We start from the raw sequence: 22,757 nt of genomic DNA on the forward strand, positions 1-22,757 counted from the left end.
TACCGTACTTATAGAACAGTGTTTAAAATCCCACTACAGTATTACCCCACTTTACGCGGTTTCACTTTACGTGATTTCTCATATACGCGGTGCCTCGCCAGAACCGAACTTTCACTTTCCGCGGTTCATCTACCCATATACGCATGAAGTACACCTAGACCCCGACTTACGACGGGGTTAGGGACCCAAATCCAGGTCGTAAGTCCGACATGGTCGTAAGTCCGACATAGATAAAAATTTTTTTTTTTTTTTTTTTTAATAAAAATCTACAATGAAATACAGTACAGTAAAAGTAATGAATAATAATGAATGGATACAGTACAGTGAAAGTAATAAATAATAAGGAATGGATACAGTGTGACTGAGCACTTAACCTTTAATGTAGTCAGCTGAATGCACATGGGGCCCCATAATTTTCTAATTATACATGGAGACTACATTAACTGGAAACGTTTCGCATATTTTTTTTTTTTTTTTTTTATCTATATCTGAGGCGGTCGTAAGTCCCGACGGTCGTAAGTCCACGTAGTCGTAAGTCGGGGTCTAGGTGTATAATGTGTTTTTTTTTTATTTAGCTCATAAAATTCATACAAATTACCCGGCCAGAATATAATTTACATTGCTGGAATTCTTACAATATGATGATCATTTTGAATATAAACATCATGGATTTTGCATTAGACATACAAATTTTAGACCTAATGTAATAATTTGGTTTACACAAAGCAAGTATTTTATCTTTTATGCAAAATATATGAAGTTTACATTCAAAATATTCCCTGACCTGCAAGGAATCCAGAAATGTCAATTATATTATCCTAACTTTAGTCTGAGGTATTATTTATTACTAAACGTTAAAATCTAGTGTTTCACCCAATCATTTCTCAGAGAGGTAGAGGCCAGTGAGCTGGGAAGAGGGGGGGGGGATTTGAGTCTTATTTGAATGGACATTAACCTGGCGATTGTATTTCTCTTAAATATTAATTGTGTGTGCATACCATTATAAAATTTAGATGTTATTTTTACTGCAACATAGGTATTGTGTCGGAAAAAGTGAAGTTTGGGGGTCGGGCCAGTCTCTATTGGAATTAATCCCATATGTTCTGTTGTTCCATTTACGCGGATTTCACTTTCCGCGGTACCCTGTGGGTTCAATTGACCGCGTAAATCGGGGTACTACTGTATATTATAGCCTACAGGTATGTCTTTATATATTACTAAAATCACTTAATTTAAGACAAAAGAAGAAATAGAATGACAAAATACAGTAAATTAAAGTGAAAAATATGTCATCAGGTAAATAAAATACTGTAAATTTCAAGTTTAACCCCGTTCGTATCGGCGGGCGTTTGTAAGTCGAGGACCTCCTGTATTGTAAAAAAGGAAAAAATATAGGATCTACAGTAAAGTAATACCCCAATAATAAATACAGCACATTACTTAATCAGCCTTTAACAGTATTTTAATGTACTGTATAAATAGCTTATATTAATTTTGCAAGCAATACAGTGCAGCAATTAATGTATGCATGGGTCTGTATGGGCTGATATATAGGTGTATTGTAGTAATTATTAAAGGTACTTATAAGATTACATACTTTATTCCTGGTGCTGCCATGCTTGCTGGAACTGATGTTGCTTGCAGGGGTGTTGGAGTTACAGTACTGGAAGGATGGAGGTGAGGGTGGCTGGTCTGGCTCTGCAGATTTGTTAGTGTAGCAGTGATGATAGAGGATCATGAGGGTCTGAAGGCATTGGGAATGGCTTTATAGGTTGTTTAACTTCCTGTAGATGTAAATGCCAATGCCCCTTGCTCCTTATCAAGAGATGTCTGTACAGTTGCTCTCTTCTTTCCTCACACAGTATACCATCTTGTAGCAGGCTTCAGCATTGTGAACAGCTGCAGACACTTTGGTAAACCTTGTAGTGTTTAGGTTTTAAGACTCAAAAGAAGCCAGTACTTTGGGTCCTGAGACTCAAAAGAAGCTAGCACTTTGGGCCCTAGACTCTAAAGAAGCCAGCTGCCTACAGTTGAACTTTTTGGGTTCCTCAGCCTCCTGTTCTTCCTTACTGATCTCTTCCTGCACCCATCAACTCTTCATTAGTCAGCTCCTGAATGTGGCATTCCAAAGGTTTATGGATATCATCTTTTTTCAGTCCAATTTCAGATGCCTGGTCAGTTCCTCCAGGTTGTTGGCCACTGACGCCAGCCTCCGCAAATCCCAGAAAGTCTTGGGTGAATTGTGGGTAGAGCCACCTTCTACCATTATTCACGTTGGAAGACTAGATCTCGTGCCATGAAGCTCAATGTTCTTGATTCTGCCTTGCAGATATTGTAGTCCTTCCAGAACTGTTTCAGTGTCACTCGACTTTCCCCTCTGTAGACTTAAAAGCCTCTTTAAAAGTTCTCTGCTGGTAGTATTCCTTGAAAGTAGCTGTGACACCTTGGTCATAGAAGTGGTATTGGGAGACAAGATATCTGTATACCTTGATGTTAGCATTGACATCGTCCAGGGATGATGGATGACCACTGACCAGGGGCATTATCTAGCACCATCAGGATCTTGAAGGGTAGGTTGTTGTTGCTACAGTACTACTCCACTTCAGGTACAAAATGGTGAAAAATCAGTCCTGGAAGAGGATCTGAGTCACTGAGACCTTAAGGTTAGCTTTCCACACAACAGTAAGTGAAGCTTTGGCAATACAGGTTGACAATCTCTTATCTGAAATCCTTGGAGTCAGATGTGTTTCAGATTTTTTAATTTTTGGGATTTCTGAATGGTTAGGTAAGGTAAGGTAAGGTAAGGTATAAATGAAATTGTGGGATATATATGTATTTAAGATAGTGTGTGCATGAAAATAAATGAAGAAAGTTACGTATATCTACCCAAAAATATGAGTTGAAAAACTTGTACTAAAATGTACTACACTAATGGACTAAAATTTTTATCTCTTGTGCAAAATATATGATGTTAATATTCAAATTATTCACTGTCTTACAAGGATTCCAGCAATGTAATTTTTATTCTGCTGAGACACAACTGACGCCTCACACCTGTGTAGGTCAAGCTTTGGCCGCATCGGCGTCGGTCTGGGTATATCGTGCACACGAGTGATGCTCCACAAAAAGTTTCAGTTTTCAGAGCTCTTCGGATTTCGGAATTGCAGATAAGGGATTGTGGACCTGTACTGTACAATAACAATGGTCTCAGTTTGTAGCACCAAAAGGATTTCCACCAAGTAGGAGTGCTTTAAAACTTGGCATAATCTTCTCATTGGCAATGTGTTCTATCAGACATTTTCTTCCAATATAATCCATTCTCATTCACATTAAATACCTGCTCTGGAAGTAACAACCTTCAACGATGATGTGACATAGAACCTTAGAAAACTCCCTGGCTGCTACTTTATCAGCACTGAGCCTTAAATCGGTGAAACCAACGGTGATTTGCAGTATAAATGAATCCTCAACATATTCACCATGTTCAGCCTTTACATCTTCAAAGAGATTTAAGGCCTTCTGTTGAATTAGGAGAAGGCTTACAGGAATGCAATGTTGATGCTGGTCTTCCAACTACACACTCAAAAGTTTCTCCATCTCTTCAGAGTGGGAGCAGCTGTGAAAAAAGCCGACTAACATTTGGGAATTATAAGGCGTACCTTCAAATACAAAGATAGGAAAACCTCCTTCAACTATAAGTTTCTCATACATCCCAGCCTGGATTCCTGTATAGAGGCTTGGAAACCCTACCTTCAGAAAGACTTGATATCCCTAGAAAAGTGTAACACAGCAACTAAGATGATTTTGGAACTAAATCATTCATGATTATCCAAGTAGATTGATGACCTTAGGACTAACAACTCTTCAGACAATACCCAATAAGGCAGATCTCATAGAAACATTCAAAACCTTGAAAAGGTTGGAAAAAGTGAACCCAGGCCATTTTTTTTTGTGATGTCACACACCACCAACACAAAGGGACATAACTTCAAGCTCACAAAGATATCATGTAGGACGAATAAAAGAAAAAACTTATTCACACAGAGGGTGATAGATGCATGGAACAGCTCCAGCTGTGGAATTGAGAAGAGTACTAGGCTTCAAAATACCCTTATTAAGAACAATGGAGGGGTCTTACACAGAATACTGGCCGCCTCTAGTTTGGGTGGCTACAGTATTAAGTAAATTGTATAAGTCCATTCTCACACTTTTTTTTGCTAGGACTACGCTACTGTTTAAGGGAATAAGGAAGTTAGTACAAAGCTGAAGCAAACTTGCAGTGTTGTACGAGTCAACGAAAAAAGTGGCGCCACCAGCGTCAGCGTAAACGGCCGAGAAATTTGATGCCATCAGCGTCGGCGTAAACGATTTCATAAATTGATGCCGTTAGCGTCAACGCCTAGCATCAACTAGTTTTCAGTGACGTACAAATGCAGCCCCGAAACACGTATTCTCCTGTGTATGGGCGTAACATATGCAAAATCAAAAAATGTTCATTCATTTTAATATTTTTTTATGATTTATATTATATAATTTTAATTATTCATTTGCTCCCCCCGCAAGAATACTAGCATCTCAAAATGCTTGTCGCTCATTCTGCAGCGCTTGGGCCTCAAGACGTCCTTGCCCATGGAGAACATGCGCTCCACGGCAGCACTAGAGGGGATGGGGGTGTTGTATTTGATGAATAACTCCCTCATGGCCTTGTTGGGGAAGGTGTCCTTGTCGAAAGTTTTTTTCGAAGGTTTCTCCCCCAGGAAACACTTGAAAAGGTCACTGTCATTTTCATTCCTGCGGGGGGTCTCGTACAGGGCCTGGAACAATTCGTACTCCATGTCATGGTCTTTGTTGTCTCCCTCACTGCTGCTGCTGCTCTCAGCCTCGTGCACGGACTTCTCCACCAACCTGGACAGCTGGTTGGTGGCCTTTTTCCTGACTCCCTCTGCATTAATGTCGGGAAACCAGTCGAGCCAGAATGACAGCTTGTAGTTGGGGTCGGTCGCGCTGGCGAGGATGCAGTCCATGTCGTGGAAGAGGTGGCCAAACCTACAGTAAGACAAGAGAGATGTAAATAAAAAATCCGTTAATAATTTCATTTTATTATTCATAGGCATTTTTTAAATTTTAAACATGCTGCTTTTCAAATGTAAAATTTAAATACAGCAAGTACCTTTTCTTCAAGCCCTGGATAGGACTGTGAACTAGGGGCTTGCAGTACTCAAGGTAATTGTCCATCCCCTTTGCCGCGAGACTGTTGAGGGCACTGGCCAACATGGGCAACAGGCGGCCCATGTAGGCCTTTTCCTCCCCTTGCAGGACATTCAAACCGACAGCAATGGGACCCATGACATCTTTGTACTCCCTCAAGAATGCAATGTCATCTGAAACAAGAATTGTGTTCACAATTTGTCTCTAAAATTTAGTAAACCTAATAATAATAAACTTGTTTTAATTTAAAATAATTATTTAATTAATTTGTATAATTTAATTAATTTACATTTGTTAACTTACATGTTGTAAAGAAACGGATTTCCATTTTTCGACATATATTCTGAAGGCCCGTCTTCTTGTTGTCAAACATGTCGACCAGCCTGACGACCGCGTCGTACATCGAGTTCCACCTGGTGGCGTTGGGCACGAGAAGCAGCTTCCCAACCTCCTGACTCATGATGTCTGTGGCTTGGGAACTCCTAAAATGTTCATTGTTTTGTAATTATAAGTTGAAACAGTAAAGAATTTTTTCTTTAGATCAAAACTTTTTTTTTATTTTTAAATGTAATGAAAATCTCAAATTTCATTTTATATTTTTTAAAGAATTATAATTAATTTATGTTTTATACACTTTGAACTTACTTATGCTGCTTGTTCCAAAGAGAGACAGCCTTGCCAAAGGTGGAACGGTTGGCCTTCTTGTAGTTGTCGGAGAAGGCCTTCTCGGCGTCAGTGGTGGCCACAAGGTTCAGGGAGTGGGCGGCGCACCTCGAGTGCTTGGGCAGCTCATTGAAAGTCTCCTCCTCTCCATTGGCCAGAATAGCTGCCACATCATCCACCTCGACATGGTCGTCTGGGTCGTCAGCTTCGCCTTTGTCGTCAGGCTCCACCTCGGGGGGTCCTCTACCCGTACCCAGTCTTCATCGGGCTCGCCAAAGACACTGAAGAGCAAAAGAGAAGTTTTTAAAAATTAAATTTAAAAACTGCATATTTCATTATGTAACACTGGTTCAGTGTTGTTTTTTTCTTAATTTAAAATTCTGATAAAAGTGAAATGAAACTGAAATTTCATTTTAATTTAAAATTTAACTTACTTGAATGCCTTGACGAAATTGGTGCTGTTGTCTGTGGTGGTGCTGACGACGTTGTTGGCAATGCCAAAGGTCAAATGAATGTCGTGGATGGCCTTGGCTAAGTGGTCGTATGTGTGTGTGCCCAGCAAACGTTGACAGGCCAACACCCTCTGCTGTCTTTTCAAGGACTCGGGGTCAATCCAGTGGACTGTCATGCCCAAGTAAGACCTGAAATAAAAATAAATAAATATAAAATATAATGTTGACAATTTATGACAGGGAAAGTCTACAAAAACAACATTTAGAACACACCTCTTTCTGAATGTCCAAGCGTCAGCAGTTGTGGCAACACAAGGCAAATTGCTCAGGGTGTTTTTGAGCTGCTCCTTTTGAAGCTATTAACTGAAAAGTTAAAATAAAATTATAACTTAAATTTAATTATTTTACGTACATTTAAAAAGTTACAAATAAAACCTAATTCAAGAATAATTGAACAATACCTGTCTTCAGTACGCTTGGTGACTTTTATTCTGGTCATAGAGTTCTTGTTGTGGCCAGGTATAAGGTTGACTAGCTCATTGAAGGCACGGGACTCCACCACTCTCATCGACATCATGTCTTCTACGACGAAGTCGGTGATCTGTTAGAACAGAAGGAATGTATCAATTTAAAATCACAAATTGTTACATTTAAATAGATTAAATTTTAATCAAATTATTGAATTTTCAGTCTTTCCATCAATTCACTGAATTCAGTAGTCACAACTGCATGAAATGCTTCCCACTGAATAAAAGATTGATTAAAAACCATGTAGAAAAAAAAAAACTTAAATACAGTAGTTAAATTACCTTATTGTCTATGAAAGATTGGCTGTACTTCAACGGCCCTGCCAGGGCAGCCGTCAAGGTAGGCTGCACTAACTCCTTCCTTTTGTTCTGGTCTTCTTGCTCGAGGGGTCACTTCTTCGACCTGGATGCCTTGCTGCCCTCGGCCATACAGTACTTGAATTCGTTAAAGCAGGAGGTATGAATGTGCTGGTAGTGGCTTTTCAGGACATTCCGCGACTTCTCGGTGCAAGAGAACATCATCTTTGCGGGCAGACACATCTGGCACTGGAAGTACAAGGTGTCCCCCTTGCGGGAGACATACTTGAAGTACTTGCTGATGTAGTGCCAAGGACCTGGATTTGGCTGGACACTCCCGATCCCCTGTCGCTCTTCCTCGTCCCGGGACGGTTGGGACATCTCACTTCTGGCAGAGCTGGAGGTATTAGCCTGGATCTGGAGGCTGGCATTACTCACCTGATCACCACTGGTCACCACTGACATAGTTACTACCCTCTGCTGCACACTCAACACGCTGCCTTGTCACCACTCCGCGCGAACACACACTACCCCTCGTGCTCTTCACCACACTGCCCCAGTGCCCCTGCTCTGCACTGTCCCAGCTGCAGCAGCGCCCCTCTCGCCGCTGGCTCCGTTGTGACTCATGTTTTCGGGTGCCGCTCGGTCGCACATTTTCACACCACAATGCTAACGGTCAGGAAGCAAGTACAATTCTGGTTCAAACTTAAAAATTCAAATTTGTAGAAAGCTGTTCAGGTGTGCGGCAAAATTTTTCCCGGTCGTCTTTATAACAAGATAATTGAAAATCGAACTTGAAAAAATTAAAAAAAATTTAGAAGTTAACGAACAAATTGACACTTGACACTACGCTCAGGTGAAAAGTTGACTGAGTCACCTGCCCAAAAAATTGATGGCGTCAGCATTAACAAAAGGTTGCCACCGTCCATTGACGGCGTTAAACTAACGGCATCAATGTACAACACTGCAAACTTGTATGAAGGTGATTAAGGCCTACAAAATTTTGTACAGAACATTTCATAGCCTTGTTCTTGGATTGGGTGACCCAAGTTTGGTTTGAAAATCCAGGGTTTCTAGGACCCAAGAGTGACATTTTTAATACCCCCAAATTAGCATGTACTGTACTTTACAGTCATATTTAGATATCTAAAAAGAAACCCTATGAATATTGTACAAAGGTTATACAGTATACCTCTAAAGGCTGAAAGCAAGAAATCTTGCGCTGTGTTGTGCTGGCATCAGTGCACTCTAACCCATATTTTGCTTGGTTACATAATGCCATTTTTGGGGTAAATTACTACAGTTCCTGTCAATCATTTGAGCTCTATGGCCATTTTCAGACATAATCCACTTTGTTGGTAACTAAGTACTTTAAGTTAGCCACTGCTTCAAATGGGCCCCAGTGGACTCTAAATCAGTTGGCTGAGAAATGTTAACAGTAGCAAAATGCTATCTAACTGCCTATTGCTTAGATAGCATCCTGCCATTAAACTATGAAGCTTCTCTAATGGTAATAGAGAGGGTGTTTAGTGGGTTCTCTCACAGGTTATTTGCTTCCCCTCCTCAGCATAAAATTTTATTTTAGAGTTTAATCATACATTTTATTGCTTTTAGGTGTGGTCGTAGTGCAGAAGATTATTTGCAGAAAGGGGGAATGATGGCATTCTACAACTACAACTTGAGTGACTTCCGCAGTCACTTTGGGATGACACGACCACAAGTGGAGGTTTGTATTTAAGATTGATGGTACTGTTTATACATTGTGGCATGAAATTTAAGAAACAACTTATTCCAGTTCTTATTTTGGAAATAAGTTACTATATCATGTTGGGAATTTCCTTAAAAAAAAAAGAATTTCTTTTGTTCATTGTTTTGATGTTCTAAAAGATGCAGTACCAATTCTCAAAACCTCTGGCAAATATTTATGTTTACAGTGACCCCTCGTTTAACGAACGCCTCGGTTAACGAAATTTCGATTAACGAACTACCTTCCATAAGGATCTTCAATTCGGTTAACGAACAAAAATTCGGTTAACGAATTTCTTACGAACCGACCTCAACATGTTTTCGCTTGCACTGACCGGGCAACCAGCTTTAGTATCAGTCCGCCAATACATTAATCGGTTCTAGGGCTTAAATTCCTTACTATTTTAGTAAATATCAAGAAGTTTATACTATTCAATAATTTTAAAAGTTAAATATTCAATTTTTTAGTCATTTTAACAATTATTGAACATAATTGAAGTAAAGTGACTAGTTTAATACGCGGCATCCAGCCTCTTAACACAGCAAACAGGCTTTAGTCTCTCTCTGTTTTCACTGGAGGTAACATCTTGCTTGAGACTCTCTTCAACTAAACGCTTTTTTTCTGTGTTTCCAAGCAAATTATTGGTCATTTTGAAATATATTTTACATATTGACAATATATAATGCAGTGCAGTGTTGATTTAAAGAAAATAATCTTGAATTACACCAAGAGAGCTAAAATCTTATGGGTGAAATGGCGCCATGGGGTGACTTCTCTTCCACCCCAATGCCTTCTCTTCTTCCTTCTCCTCCACCCCCATTTTAAATCCCATCATCATCATCCAGGAGCCTTCTACATACACACCTCAAAGTAAGTGAACTTTTCTACCATTTTTGTTGAATTTAGGAAATTTAAGGTGAGCTGGAACCAATTACCCAAAAACCCATTGAAACAATGGTTTCGGTTAACGAACGACCTTCTGGAACGGATTGAGTTCGTTAACCAAGGGGTCACTGTATTTAACCCCAAATATACAGTATGTAGAGTAGTATGTCATAGTGCCAAACACTTATGGGTAAGGTTTGCATCCACTCAAGTGATGATTAATCATACTGTACTGTATTGTACTAGAACCCCTCCCAGCTAGACAGTTATGCATTAATTAGTCTGATAAAGTGACAGGCGTCTGTAACGAGGAAAAGATCATTATTAATAAAATTAATAAAATAGAAGTGATCAATGCACGAATCGGACCTGTAAATAATTTTTGCACCTTAATATATACAGTACAGTTCAGTACAGTGCAGTACAGTACAGGTATCCCTTGGGATATGAAACGGTTAGGTTAAAAAAAATTCATCAGGTGAATTTACATATCACGAATATATATATATATATATATATATATATATATATATATATATATATATATATATATATATATATATATATATATATATACAGGAAAGAAAGAAAGTGCAAGGTTCCCAAGCGCTTTAGGTGTGATTCACATCTTTGGGGGTGAGTGCAGACTGAGTCTGTACTATATACATACATGCAGCATACATACATGCATGCATGCATGCATGCATGCATGCATGCATGCCATGCATGCATGCATGCATGCATACATGCATACATACATACATACATACATACATACATACATACATACATACATACATACATACATACATACATACATACATACATACATACATACATACATACATACATATATATATATATATATATATATATAGTTGTACCCCACTTAACGTGGTCAATTGAACCCAGAGGGTCCCGCGTTAAGTGAAAACCTCGTTAAGTGAATAACAGAACATATGGGATTAATTCCAATAGAACCCAGCCCGACCCCCAAACTCCACTTTTTGACGACAAATAACTATGTTGTAGTAAAAATAACATCTTAATTTTATGATGGTACATGCACACAATTAATACTTAAGAGAAATAGAGAAATACAGTCGCCAAGTTAATGTCCATTCAAATAATGGACTCAACTCCCTCCCCCTCTTCTCACACTACACTCACTGGCTCTTCCCTCTGAGAAATTTTTGGGGGAAAACCAGGTATAGTAATAAATAATTCCTCAAACTAAAGTTAGGATAATATAATTGACATTGCTGGATTCCTTGTAAGACCAGGAATATTTTGAATATAAATGTCATATATTTTGGACAAAAGATAACATAATTACCTAGAGAACAATTTTTATCTAAAAATTGTATGTTTAATGCAAAATATATGTTGTTTTTATTCAAAATGATCACCAAATTATAAGAATTCCAGCAATGTAAATTATATTCTGACCGGGTAATTTGTATGAATTTTATGAGCTAAAACAAATATCTTCAGTTAATAAAAAAAAAAAAATATTCTTGGACACTATCTGTCAATCAAAGTACCCCACCTTGCCTTCCCCCCCTCTTCCAACCGCGTGGTCAGTCCCAACCCTCCCCCCACCCCCCACCAATCCTCCATTCAAGAGTTTTTAACATTTAGTATTAAATAATACCTCAGATTAAAGTTAGGATAATATAATTGACATTGCTGGATTCCTTGTAAGACCAGGAATATTTTGAATATAAATGTCATATATTTTGGACAAAAGATAACATAATTACCTAGAGAACAATTTTTATCTAAAAATTGTATGTTTAATGCAAAATATATGTTGTTTATATTCAAAATGATCACCAAATTATAAGAATTCCAGCAATGTAAATTATATTCTGACCGGGTAATTTGTATGAATTTTATGAGCTAAAACAAATATCTTCAGTTAATAAAAAAAAAATAATTCTTCACGGGGTAACAGATGGTCGGTCGGTCGGTCCCTCCCTCCCCCCCACCCCCCACCCCCCACCACCGTCCCAAGGAGATGTGTGGGATAACCACTAAATTTTAATAAATAATACCTCAAACTAAAGTTAGGATAATATAATTGACATTGCTGGATTCCTTGTAAGACCAGGAATATTTTGAATATAAATGTCATATATTTTGGACAAAAGATAACATAATTACCTAGAGAACAATTTTTATCTAAAAATTGTATGTTTAATGCAAAATATATGTTGTTTATATTCAAAATGATCACCAAATTATAAGAATTCCAGCAATGTAAATTATATTCTGGCTGGGTAATTTGTATGAATTTTATGAGCTAAAACAGGCAGTCAGGCAGGGTGGCAGGTGGGGGGTGGTGCGAATCTAAAAATAGCTCTCGAGCCGGACACTCACCGCGTATATGATGAAAAATGCCGCGTTAAGTGAAAGTTCAGCTTTGGCAAGGCACCGCGTATATGCGAAAACGCGTTAAGTGAAAGCGCGTTAAGCGGGGTAATACTGTATATATATATATATACATATATATATATACACAGTCGGCCCTTAACATACGCGGGTTTATAATACACGGATTTGCAAATACGCGGATTGCCCCGCCGCAGGAATACTCTGTACATTGAAGTAATTGAAGTACATTCAACTCGCGCGCGGCACCGAACACGGGACACCGCCCGCTCCCGCAACCTCACACACACACGCATAGCTCTCCCTCACTCAGTCAGTCTCGCTGTAACCACGCTTATGTTGACATCAGCATTGTAGTTGCAAAAATATTACATTTCCGTGAATGTATTATATCAAGCACAGTATGAATAGAATATCACTAATATAAGAGTATTTTAACCGAAAACTACTAAAAAAACGAGTAACATATCTTGAACATCGGAAGGTTAGGTAAAGTCTTTTGTTTTCATGTAGTTTATCCTAATTTACATTGAAATGCATTACGTTTCAGCAAAACTACTATTTATTTCTGAGAATATGGAAATGTAATATTTTGCTGAAATGACGTACGTATTACAGTGGAAAGTGACGAAAGCAATGACTCGCTTTCTTTCGTTCAAAAGATGTTACCGTAATCGCTTTTCGAATGGTTTTCAGTTAAAAAACTGTTGTATTACAATAATATTCTATCCTAATTCACTTGTGATGCAACAGTTTTTTTAACTGAAAACCATCCGAAAAGCGATTACGGTAACATCTTTTGAACGAAAGAAAGTGAAAGTCATTGTTTTCGTCACGATTTTATCCCACTTTCCACTGTAATACGTACGTCATTTCAGCAAAAATATTACATTTCCGTGAATGTAGTATGTCAAGCACAGTATGAATATAATATAATTGTAATATAACAGTATTTTAACCGATAACTATTAAAAAAACGAGTAACATCTCTTGAACATTGGAAGGTTAGGTAAAGTCTTTTGTTTTCGTCATGTATTTTATCCTATTTTACATTGAAATTCATCACGTTTCAGCATAACTACTTTATTTCTGAGAATATATTCATTCAGGCACAGTTTAGGTAAAATATACATGTGCTGTAACATTTTTTTAATTGAAAACGATTCAAAAAACACATACCCTCTAGCCCTGTTCAGGGAGAAGACTGGGAGGAGCTGTTTGGTGCTTAAGACGATGACAAGGAAAATGATTTTGATGGATTTTAATGAAAATATTCAGAAAGACCCTGTCACTGTCAAGGAAAGTGGCTGCTGGAGGCTTCCAGGACATGGCAGAGGACGACACTGAGCTGACCAAGGAGGATCAACAGGAGTTAGTAGACTCAGGCAAGGAAGAGGAAGCGAAAGGGAAAGAGGATGAGGAAGAGCACCAAGAAATAACGTTGGAGAAGTTGGGGGAGATGACCAGGAATATTGAGGCACTGAAAAACCTGGCCTATAGTATGGACCCCTCCATGGTGCGTGCCCTGAAATTCATGCGAGGGATGGATGACGTTTTTGCTCCATACAAAAACATCATGGAAGAAATGAAAGAAAGAGACGACAACTCCCCATCACCATATTCTTTGATCACCGAAGGACAGATTTAACACCATCAATCACTGGCGGCAGTGAGGAAGCAGCTGAATTCACTGTCGCCCCCACTTCACCACCCATTGTGGAATTGAGTGATGATGAGCCCGATGACCCCCGTCCTGTCGCCGAGGATAGGTACTGTACAGTAAAGTGAAATTTTTATCTCTTTTTTTTTAATAGCTTTTCTTGCCATGTTTATTGTTTGTAAAAATGCACAGCACAGTACAGTTCAGTACTGTACATAGGAAGTGGAGGTGCAGTTATTCACAAAACATTTGTGTTCGTTGTCGGCAGTAGTGACTGTGAGGAGGTGGAGGAGGGAGCGAGTTGGGAGGAGTGGTGACCTTGGACGCGGGAGCAGGGACGAGTGGAGATGCCAGCCAGTACATTAGGGGTGTATTAATTGTTTTTATAGCTATTTTTGCATTTTACAGTCGGCCCTTAACATACGCGGGTTTATAATACACGGATTTGCAAATACGCGGATTGCCCAGCATGAGGAATATTCTGTACATTGAAGTAATTAAAGTACATTCAAATCGCGCGCGGCACCGAACACGGGACACCGCCCGCTCCCGCAACCTCACACACACACGCATAGCTCTCCCTCACTCAGTCAGTCTCGCTGCAACCACACTTGTGTTGACATCAGCATTGTAGTTGCAAAAACATTACATTTCCGTGAATGTATTATATCAAGCACAATATGAATAGAATATCACAAATATAAGAGTATTTTACCCGAAAACTACTAAAAAAACGAGTAACATATCTTGAACATCGGAAGGCTAGGGAAAGTCTTTTGTTTTCATGTAGTTTATCCTAATTTACATTGAAATGCATTACGTTTCAGCAAAACTACTATTTATTTCTGAGAATATGGAAATGTAATATTTTGCTGAAATGACATACGTATTACAGTGAAAAGTGACGAAAGCAATGACTCGCTTTCTTTCATTCAAAAGATGTTACCGTAATCGCTTTTCGAATGGTTTTCAGTTAAAAAACTGTTGTATTACAATAATATTCTATCCTAATTCACTTGTGATGCAACAGTTTTTTTAACTGAAAACCATTCGAAAAGCGATTACGGTAACATCTTTTGAACGAAAGAAAGCGAAAGTCATTGTTTTCGTCACTTTCCACTGTAATACGTATGTCATTTCAGCAAAAATATTACATTTCCGTGAATGTAGTATATCAAGCACAGTATGAATATAATATCATTGTAATATAACAGTATTTTAACCGAAAACTATTAAAAAAACGAGTAACATCTCTTGAACATTGGAAGGTTAGGTAAAGTCTTTTGTTTTCGTCATGTATTTTATCCTATTTTACATTGAAATACATCATGTTTCAGCAAAACTACTATTTATTTCTGAGAATATATTCATTCAGGCACAGTTTAGGTAAAATATACATGTGCTGTAACATTTTTTTAATTGAAAACGATTCGAAAAACACGTACCCTCTAGCCCTGTTCAAGGAGAAGACTGGGAGGAGCTGTTTGGTGCTTAAGACGATGACAAGGAAAATGATTTTGATGGATTTTAATGAAAATATTCAGAAAGACCCTGGCACTGTCAAGGAAAGTGGCTGCTGAAGGCTTCCGGGACATGGCAGAGGACGAGATTAGGGAGCTAATTGAAGAGCACGACACTGAGCTGACCGAGGAGGATCTACAGGAGTTAGTAGATGCAGGCAAGGAAGAGGAAGCGAAAGGGAAAGAGGATGAGGAAGAGGAAGAGCACCAAGAAATAACGTTGAAGAAGTTGGGGGAGATGACCATGAATATTGAGGCACTGAAAAACCTGGCCTATAGTATGGACCCCTCCATGGTGCGTGCCCTGAAATTCATGCGAGGGATGGATGACGTTTTCGCTCCATACAAAACATCATGGAAGAAATGAAAGAAAGAGATGACAACTCCCCATCACCATGTTCTTTGATCACCGAAGGAGAGATTTAACACCATCAATCACTGGCGGCAGTGAGGAAGCAGCTGAATCCACCGTCGCCCCCACTTCACCACCCGTTGTGGAATTGAGTGACGATGAGCCCGTTGACCCCCGTCCTGTCGCCGAGGATAGGTACTGTACAGTAAAGTGAAATTTTTATCTCTTTTCTTTTTTAATAGCTTTTCTTGCCATGTTTATTGTTTGTAAAAATGCACAGCACAGTACAGTTCAGTACTGTACATAGGAAGTGGAGGTGCAGTTATTCACAAAACATTTGTGTTCGTTGTCGGCAGTAGTGACTGTGAGGATGTGGAGGAGGGAGCGAGTTGGGAGGAGTGGTGACCTTGGACGCGGGAGCAGGGACGAGTGGAGATGCCAGCCAGTACATTACGGGTGTATTAATTGTTTTTATAGCTCTTTTTGCATTTTAATATTAAATACCGTACATTACGTTTCAACAAAACTACCATTTATTTCTGAGAACATGGAAATGTAATATTTTTGCTGAAATGATGTACGTATTACAGTGGAAAGTGGGTTAAAATTGTGACGAAAGCAATGACTTTCTCTGTCTTTCGTTCAAAAGATGTTACCGTAATCGCTTTTCGAATGGTTTTCAGTTGTTGGATTATAAGGCTAATGATAGGATAGAATATTATTGTAATACAGTACGCGTACAACAGTTTTTTAACTGAAAACCATTCGAAAAGCGATTACGGTAAAATCTTTTGAATAACGAAAGAAACCGAAAGTCATTGTTTTCGTCTTTCCACTGTAATATGTACGTCATTCCAGCAAAAATATTATATTTCCATATTTATTTCTGAGAATACCTATATTCATTCAGTCACAGTTAAGGTAAAATATACTTGTGATGTAATATTTTAATGAAAATATCAGGTATTTAGAAATGCGGTATCGTAGTTTTCTTTTGTTTCAAATTTAATTAACAAAGATTGATGTTTCAAATGTAATGAACAAAAATTTATGTACAGTATCTATAAATAAACTTTAAAAAATGAATATTTTATGTTTTACATCGTCCTGTGCATACCATACCATTCATTTGGCTACATTGGGCTTGCTATGATGACGCAAGAGATCTGCCCTAGCAACTGTACCGACACTCACAGCTGGTGGTGTATTGGTGTGTCATTTCCATTGTTTACTGGGAGTTACTGGTAAATATTTTTCAACCTAACGAAACTATTACCCGTTTAGAGGTCGACCCCCAATTTTTTGCCAAATAATTTGGTCTTAAAAAGTTGAACTACACACAGGTATATACGGTAAATAAGGACATGGGGGGACCAGGTTTTTTTTTGGTGGGGGGGGGGGGGCAACACATATACGCAGATTTTTAACATCCACGGGTATCTCTGTTATGTAACCCCCACGTATGTTAAGGGCCGACTGTAATATTAAATATTGTACATTACGTTTCAACAAAACTACCATTTATTTCTGAGAACATGGAAATGTAATATTTTTGCTGAAATGATGTACGTATTATAATGGAAAGTGGGATAAAATTGTGACGAAAGCAATGACATTCTCTTTCTTTCGTTCAAAAGATGTTACCGTAATCGCTTTTCGAATGGTTTTCAGTTGTTGGATTATAAGGCTAATGATAGGATAGAATATTATTGTAATACAGTACGCGTACAACAGTTTTTTAACTGAAAACCATTCGAAAAGCGATTACGGTAAAATCTTTTGAATAACGAAAGAAACCGAAAGTCATTGTTTTCGTCTTTCCACTGTAATATGTACGTCATTCCAGCAAAAATATTATATTTCCATATTTATTTCTGAGAATACCTATATTCATTCAGTCACAGTTAAGGTAAAATATACTTGTGATGTAATATTTTAATGAAAATACGGTATTGTAGTTTTCTTTTGTTTCAAATTTAATTAACAAAGATTGATGTTTCAAATGTAATGAACAAAATTTTATGTACAGTATCTATAAATAAACTTTGATAAATGAATACTTTGTTTTACATCGTCCTGTGCATACCATACCATGGATTTGGCTGCTTTGGGCTTGCTATGATGACGCAAGAGATCCGCCCTGGCAACTGTACCGACACTCACAGCTGGTGGTGCATTGGTGCATCGTTTCCATTGTTTACTGGTAGTTACTGGTAAATATTTTTCAACCTAACGAAACTATTACCCGTTTAGAGGTCAACCCCCAATTTTTTGCCAAATAATTTGGTCTTAAAAACTTGAACTACACACAGGTATATACGGTAAATAAGGACATGGGGGGACCAGGTTTTTGGGGGGGTGGGGGAGGCAGCACACATATATGGATTTTAACATCACGGGTGTCTCCACTCATTCACGTAACCCCACAGCATGTTAAAGACCAACTGTGTGTGTGTGTGTGTGTGTATATATATATATATATATATATATATATATATATATATATATATATATATATATATATATATATATATATATATATATATATATATATATATATATACTCCTACTATATATTGTCTGATATCACTTTACATATAACACCACCCATCATCCTACACCTACTTTTACCCATCATCACTACATATAACATCATCCATCATCACTACATATAACATCATCCATCATACTACATATAACATCATCCATTATCCACTACATATAACACCACCCATCATCTTTCATATAACATCATCCATCATCACTACATATAACATCATCCATCATCACTACATATAACATCATCCATCATCACTACATATAACATCATCCATCATCACTACATATAACACCATCCATCATCACTACATATAACACCATCCATCATCACTATATATAACACCATCCATCATCACTACATATAACACCATCCATCATCACTACATATAACACCATCCATCATCACGACAGATCGGTAAAGTAGTTAGATCCGAGATTCTCGTGCGGACACACAAACACACACACCTCTTTGTTTTATACAGTATATATATATATATATATATATATATATATATATATATATATATATATATATATATATATATATATATATATATATATATATATATATATATATATATATATATATATATATATACAGTAAAAGTCCAAAAATCCGGATGCCAGGAATCCGGATCGCCCGAGAATCCGGACTTTTTGAAAACTCAAACTTTTTAAATTTAGCGGTCTTTTGTGGGTTACGTGAATGAATGGAGTTGCTTTAAAAAATTAATTTACATAATTCTAATAATATAAGGAATTGTAAATTACAGGTAGCTAATTTTGTTAGTTTGTAATTAGCTTGAACTGAAATGTAAAATTTGAGGCACTATAAATCTTTTGTGTGTATGTGTGCATGAGTGAATGCCACAGCTGCACAGCGACAACAAACGACCACACAATCGCCACTTTAAAACAAGCAATCAAACTGTGACAACGTATGTAATTTTGAGTCCTACTCTTTCCATGTACAGAGTACAAGCCCCTAATAATGGCCCCTAAAGTAGATAAACTTTAATGTGTGAAGAGAAAGAAGAACACATTGAAATTGAGTGACAAACTTGAAATAATTAAGAAACTAGAACGTGGTGTGAGCAATGCTGTTCTAATGGAAATATATGACATTGGAAAGTCAACAATTTATGATATAAAAAAGGCAAAGAATAAAATTCTAGAATTCACAGCTTCTTCTGAGCCTTACATTAAAATTGCTGAAAGAAAAAGTTTACATTGGCCCAAATTAGAAAATCTTGATAGTGTTGCACGAATGGTTTTTGTTAAAACGATCAAAAGGTATGGCAATTTCTGGGCCGATAATTATTGCCAAAGCAAAGTCTTTTAAGGAGCAAATGAACATCGAATCAGAGTGCGCATTTAGTGATGGATGGCTTAGGAATTTCAAGACTCATGGTATTAGACAGTTTGTTTACATTTTTGTCTATTGTTGACTTTGTTTCTTTAAAACTGCTCGTTTTGATAAATGAAGCATGCTTTATTTGCTAATGAATAAACTATCAAAATGTACCTGTTCATCTCATCTTTATTCCTCCTTAAATTTTAGTTTTAAAAGTACTGCCTGAGAATCCGGAAAATCCGAAAATCCGGACCTACCCAATCCCCAAGCAGTCCGGATTTTTGGACTTCTACTATATATATATATATATATATATATATATATATATATATATATATATATATATATATATATATATATATATATATATATATATATATATATATATATATATATATATATATATATATATATATATATATATATATATATATATATATATATATATATATATATATATATATATATATATATATATATATATATATATATATATATATATATATATATATATATATATATATATATATATATATATATATATATATATATATATATATATATATATATATATATATATATATATATATATACACACACAGCCTAATTGCTAATTCGCACTAATAGAGGAAGGGTGTCGTTTGTTTATTGTCCTAATTAACCGATTTAGGGTAATATTGCATTATATTTCAAAGTCATTGTTTTCGTTACGATTTTATCCACTTTCCACTGTAATGACGTTATTTCAGCAAAAATATTACATCGTGAATATATTATATCAAGCACAGTATGAATAGAATATCATTGTAATATATCAATATTTTAACCGAAAACTATTAAATAACGAATAACATCTCAAAAACATCGGAAGCTTAGGTAAAGTCTTTTGTTTTCTTCATGTATTTTATCCTATTTATATTGAAATACATCACGTTTCAGCAAAACTACTATTTATTTCCGAGAATATATTGATTCAGGCGCAGTTTACGAAATATATATGTGATGTAACAGTTTTTTAACTGAAAACGATTCGAAACACGAGCCTCTAGCCATGTTCAAGGAGAGGACTGCTAGAAGCTGTTTGGTGCTGCAGACGATGACAAGGAAAATGATTGGATGGATTTTAATGAAAATATTCAGAAATATGGTATCGTAGTATTTATTCAAGTCAATTAGGATAGAATATTATTGTAATACAACAGTTTTTTAAGGGGGGACTGGTGGTAGATGCGGTACCGTTCTTGCCTCTAGCGAGATATCACGGGTTCGATTCCCGGGCCGGTGGAAGTTGTTTGGACTTACTTCCTAGCCCCATTAGTCCCTGTTCACTCAGTAAAGTAGGTACCTGAAATCGAAAGTTGCGACTGTATTCAGGAAAGTTGTTGGTACTTCCATAACTTCATGACATAAAACCACTGACTGTTCAGGCTTCTATGCCCTTGACTCTTCAGGCTTCTACGCCTTAACTCGTGAGACGAGCAAAGCATGAACTTAGCATGCTTCCCTGTTGGGCGCTGTAAATGCTTCTGCACTTCACCTACACGATGTAGCGGTGCCCAATAAAAAAAAAAAAAAGTTTTTTAAAGGAAAACCAATTGAAAAGCGATTGCAGTAACATCTTTTGAACGAAAGAAAGCGAAAGTCATTGTTTTCGTCACAATTTTATCCCACTTTCCACTGTAATACGTACGTCATTTCAGCAAAAATATTACATTTCCGTGAATGCATTATATCAAGCACAGTATGAATAGAATACTATTGTAATATAACAGTATTTTAACCAAAAACTATTACAAAAACGAGTAACTTCTCTTGAACATCGGAAGGTTAGGTAAAATCTTTTGTTTTCGTCATGTATTTTATCCTATTTTACATTAAAATACATCACGTTTCAGCAAAACTACTATTTATTTCCAAGAATATATTCATTCAGGCACAGTTAAGGTAAAATATACATGTGATGTAACAGTTTTTTAACTGAAAACAATTCAAAAAACACGTGTACCGTCTAGCTGATACTCAACAGCTGGTGGTGCGTCATGCGTCGTTGTAAATAATAGGAGGTTGAAGAAGATTACCGGGTATTATATTAAGTGTGAAATATCGAAAAGGTTTTTATTACCGGTATTTTTTGTAGATCAATGAGAACTGTGATACCGTATATGATATGATAAGTTAGCCTGTGCTAAGAACTTCAACATAGACTACTGAAAACACGTAAGATAATTTAGCCTATTGTAAGTTGGTGAGCTTCATTTGCTGAAGGAACTGCACAACTTTTCATTACTAATTGGTACATATTTTATGTTTCCATTGTTTACCCCACTGCCAGTCATGACTGGTCCCCTCACTGTATCCACCTGACACCCGGCACGACCCCCTACGCCCGTCAGACGCCTGCTCCCGTTCCGAAACGCTGGGAAGTGGAGGTGAAGGCCCAGTTGGAGGAGGACATCAGGAGAGGCGTCATCCAGCCAGTGCCTGCTGGTGAGGCTACGGAGTGGTGCGCAAGGATGGTCGTGGTGGCCAAGAAAAACAGTCAGCCCAGGCACACTGTAGACTTCCAACGCCTCAATGCAAGCTGTCTGAGGGAGAAGCACCACACACCTGCACCATTCGACATGGTGTCCGGGGTACCAGTGCACTCGTTCAAAACCGTCGCCGACGCCTTCTGGGGATTTCATCAGGTGGAGTTGGAGGAGGAGAGTAGACGCCTGACCACGTTCATCATGCCGTGGGGCCATTTCTGATACTGCAGGACGTCCATTGGACATTGTTCAGCGTCAGATGCCTACACCAAGAGGTTTGACGACACTATTCAGGATGTGCCCTGCAAGTACAAGTGTGTAGATGATATCTCCTCTATGACTCATGTATGAAGGGGGCATTCTGGCACACCTACGATATTCTGGAGACCTGCGCTCATACAGGTATCACACTGAAACCAGAAAAGTTCTTGTTCTGCAGGAGAAAAGCCGAGTTTGTGGGTTTCCTCCTAGGGTGGGACCTCTACCAACCCACTGCCCAACGTCTGATAGCCATCAAGGACTTCCCCATGCCTGATCACCCATCAATCACTGACATCAGGTCCTGGCACGGCCTGGTTAACCAGTTGGCTCCTTTCCTTGCCACTGCACCT

The 22,757-nt window shown here is 37.6% G+C and overlaps 1 protein-coding gene across 1 annotated transcript; it reads right to left on the reverse strand.

Annotated features, from left to right (window-relative positions):
• Positions 1-4,535: 4,535 nt before the first annotated feature.
• Positions 4,536-6,688, reverse strand: LOC121871010 (zinc finger BED domain-containing protein 4-like). The gene is made up of 6 exons (XM_042373069.1): positions 6,597-6,688; positions 6,306-6,512; positions 5,854-6,152; positions 5,512-5,690; positions 5,171-5,381; positions 4,536-5,046 (listed from the first exon to the last, which is right to left on the reverse strand). The coding sequence occupies exons 4-6, from the start codon at positions 5,666-5,668 to the stop codon at positions 4,536-4,538; spliced, it is 879 nt and encodes a 292-aa protein (XP_042229003.1). The 5' UTR covers positions 5,669-5,690; positions 5,854-6,152; positions 6,306-6,512; positions 6,597-6,688.
• Between the last annotated feature and the right edge of the window lie 16,069 nt (positions 6,689-22,757).

Source organism: Homarus americanus, unplaced genomic scaffold (genome assembly GCF_018991925.1).
Source record: "Homarus americanus isolate GMGI-L3 unplaced genomic scaffold, GMGI_Hamer_2.0 scaffold32583, whole genome shotgun sequence".
Classification (NCBI taxonomy): domain Eukaryota; kingdom Metazoa; phylum Arthropoda; class Malacostraca; order Decapoda; family Nephropidae; genus Homarus; species Homarus americanus.